Below are 2,374 nucleotides of genomic sequence, written 5' to 3' on the forward strand. Positions count from 1 at the left end.
ATTGCCCCCCTGCCCCCTCATCCCCCTCCCCATTGCCCCCTCCCCCCCTCCCCATTGCCCCCCCTCCCCAATGCCCCCCCTCATCCCCCTACCCAATGCCCCCCCCTCCCCATTGCCCCCCCTCCCCCCTCCCCAAAGCCCCCCCCCTCATCCCCCTCCCCAATGCCCCCCCTCATCCCCCTCCCCATTGCCCCCCCCTATCCCCCTCCCCATTGCCCTTCCCCTCATCCCCCTCCCCATTGCCCTTCCCCTCATCCCCCTCCCCATTGCCCCCCCTCCCCCCTCATCCCCCTCCCCCATTGCCCCCCCTCCCCCCTCATCCCCCTCCCCATTGCCCCCCCTCCCCCCTCATCCCCCTCCCCATTGCCCCCCCTCCCCCTCATCCCCCTCCCCATTGCCCCCCCTCCCCCCTCATCCCCCTCCCCATTGCCCCCCCTCCCCCCTCATCCCCCTCCCCATTGCCCCCCCTCCCCCTCCCCCCTCATCCCCCTCCCCATTGCCCCCCTCCCCCCTCCCATTGCCCCCCCTCCCCCCTCATCCCCCTCCCCCCTCATCCCCATTCCACATTGCCCCCCCCTCATCCCCCTCCCCATTGCCCCCCCCTCATCCCCCTCCCCATTGCCCCCCCTCCCCCCTCATCCCCCTCCCCATTGCCCCCCCTCCCCCCTCATCCCCCTCCCCCTCATCCCCCTCCCCATTGCCCCCCCTCATCCCCCTCCCCCCTCATCCCCCTCCCCATTGCCCCCCTCCCCCCTCATCCCCCTCCCCATTGCCCCCCCTCCCCCCCCCTCCCCATTGCCCCCCCTCCCCCCTCATCCCCCTCCCCATTGCCCCCCCCTCCCCCCTCATCCCCCTCCCCATTGCCCCCCCTCCCCCCTCATCCCCCTCCCCATTGCCCCCCCTCCCCCCTCATCCCCCTCCCCCCTCATCCCCTCCCCATTGCCCCCCCCTCCCCCCTCATCCCCCTCCCCCCTCATCCCCCTCCCCATTGCCCCCCCCTCCCCCCTCTATCCCCCTCCCCATGCCCCCCCCTCCCCCTCATCCCCTCCCCATTGCCCCCCCTCCCCCCTCATCCCCTCCCCATTGCCCCCCCCTCCCCCCTCATCCCCCTCCCCATTGCCCCCCCTCCCCCCTCATCCCCCTCCCCATTGCCCCCCCCTCCCCCCTCATCCCCTCCCCATTGCCCCCCCTCCCCCCTCATCCCCTCCCCATTGCCCCCCCTCCCCCCTCATCCCCCTCCCCATTGCCCCCCCCTCCCCCCTCATCCCCTCCCCATTGCCCCCCCCTCCCCCCTCATCCCCTCCCCATTGCCCCCCCTCCCCCCTCATCCCCTCCCCATTGCCCCCCCTCCCCCCTCATCCCCTCCCCATTGCCCCCCCCTCCCCCCTCATCCCCTCCCCATTGCCCCCCCCTCCCCCCTCATCCCCTCCCCATTGCCCCCCCCTCCCCCCTCATCCCCTCCCCATTGCCCCCCCCTCCCCCCTCATCCCCCTCCCCATTGCCCCCCCCTCCCCCCTCATCCCCTCCCCATTGCCCCCCCTCCCCCCCATCCCCCTCCCCATTGCCCCCCCCTCCCCCCCCAACCCCACATCCCCCTCACCCAGGACGATGGTGGTCCCCAGGCTGCTGAGCGCCGTGTCGCTGAGTCCGAGCGGCCCCCGGATGCCGGTGACCCATTTTCCGGAGTGCCCCAGGACCGGGAGTTTGTTCTTGGTGGCGGCGCAGTCCTTGCGGCGCTCCCGCCGCGGGCTGGGGGCTTTGGGCGCGGCCCTGGTCCCGGGAGTCGAGCAGCGCTCCCTGTCCTCGGCCGGGGCCCGGCTCCGGGTCTTCACTGCCATGTCCGGCCGGCCGGCCTCACACCGTCTGCCTCCTGCTGCTCCCGGGCCGAGGCCCAGCCTGAGCCTCGGACTGTGAGTAGCGGCTGCAGCCGGAGCTTCGCTCCCTCTGACCCGGGGAACGGCCCCCGTCACCACGGCAACATCGTCAACACCAAGGAGAGCGCAATCTGCACAAGAGGAGACCCCCAGCACACAAACTGCTGCTCAGCCAGACCTCCCAGCTCCGCAACCAGCCCCGGGTACCCGCCCAGCCCATCACAGCCCCTCTCCTCCTCCTAGCAACCCGCTGCCCCTAGCAACCTGCATCCTCCTAGCAACCTGCATCCTCCTAGCAACCTGCTGCCCCCAGCAACCAGCCTCCTCCTAGCAATCCGCTGCCCCTAGCAACCTGCATCCTCCTAGCAACCTGCATCCTCCTAGCAACCTGCTGCCCCCAGCAACCAGCCTCCTCCTAGCAACCCGCTGCCCCTAGCAACCTGCATCCTCCTAGCAACCTGCATCCTCCTAGCAACCTGCTGCCCCCAGCAACCAGCCTC

General features: G+C 72.2%; 1 protein-coding gene across 4 annotated transcripts in view; it reads right to left on the reverse strand.

Annotated features, from left to right (window-relative positions):
• The window catches only part of dpy19l1l (dpy-19-like 1, like (H. sapiens)), an 85,831-nt gene extending 83,837 nt beyond the window's left edge, over window positions 1-1,994 (reverse strand). For 3 of the 4 annotated variants that reach the window (XM_078539809.1, XM_078539810.1, XM_078539812.1), the window contains exon 1: window positions 1,601-1,967. In XM_078539809.1, the coding sequence (XP_078395935.1) occupies window positions 1,601-1,838 (238 nt within the window). In that variant the 5' untranslated portion in view covers window positions 1,839-1,967. Of the gene's footprint in view, window positions 1-1,600 lie in introns of all 4 variants that reach the window. The other variant, XM_078539811.1, reaches the window with a different exon arrangement.
• Between the last annotated feature and the right edge of the window lie 380 nt (window positions 1,995-2,374).

This window comes from Cetorhinus maximus, chromosome 4 (genome assembly GCF_964194155.1).
Source record: "Cetorhinus maximus chromosome 4, sCetMax3.hap1.1, whole genome shotgun sequence".
NCBI lineage: Eukaryota > Metazoa > Chordata > Chondrichthyes > Lamniformes > Cetorhinidae > Cetorhinus > Cetorhinus maximus.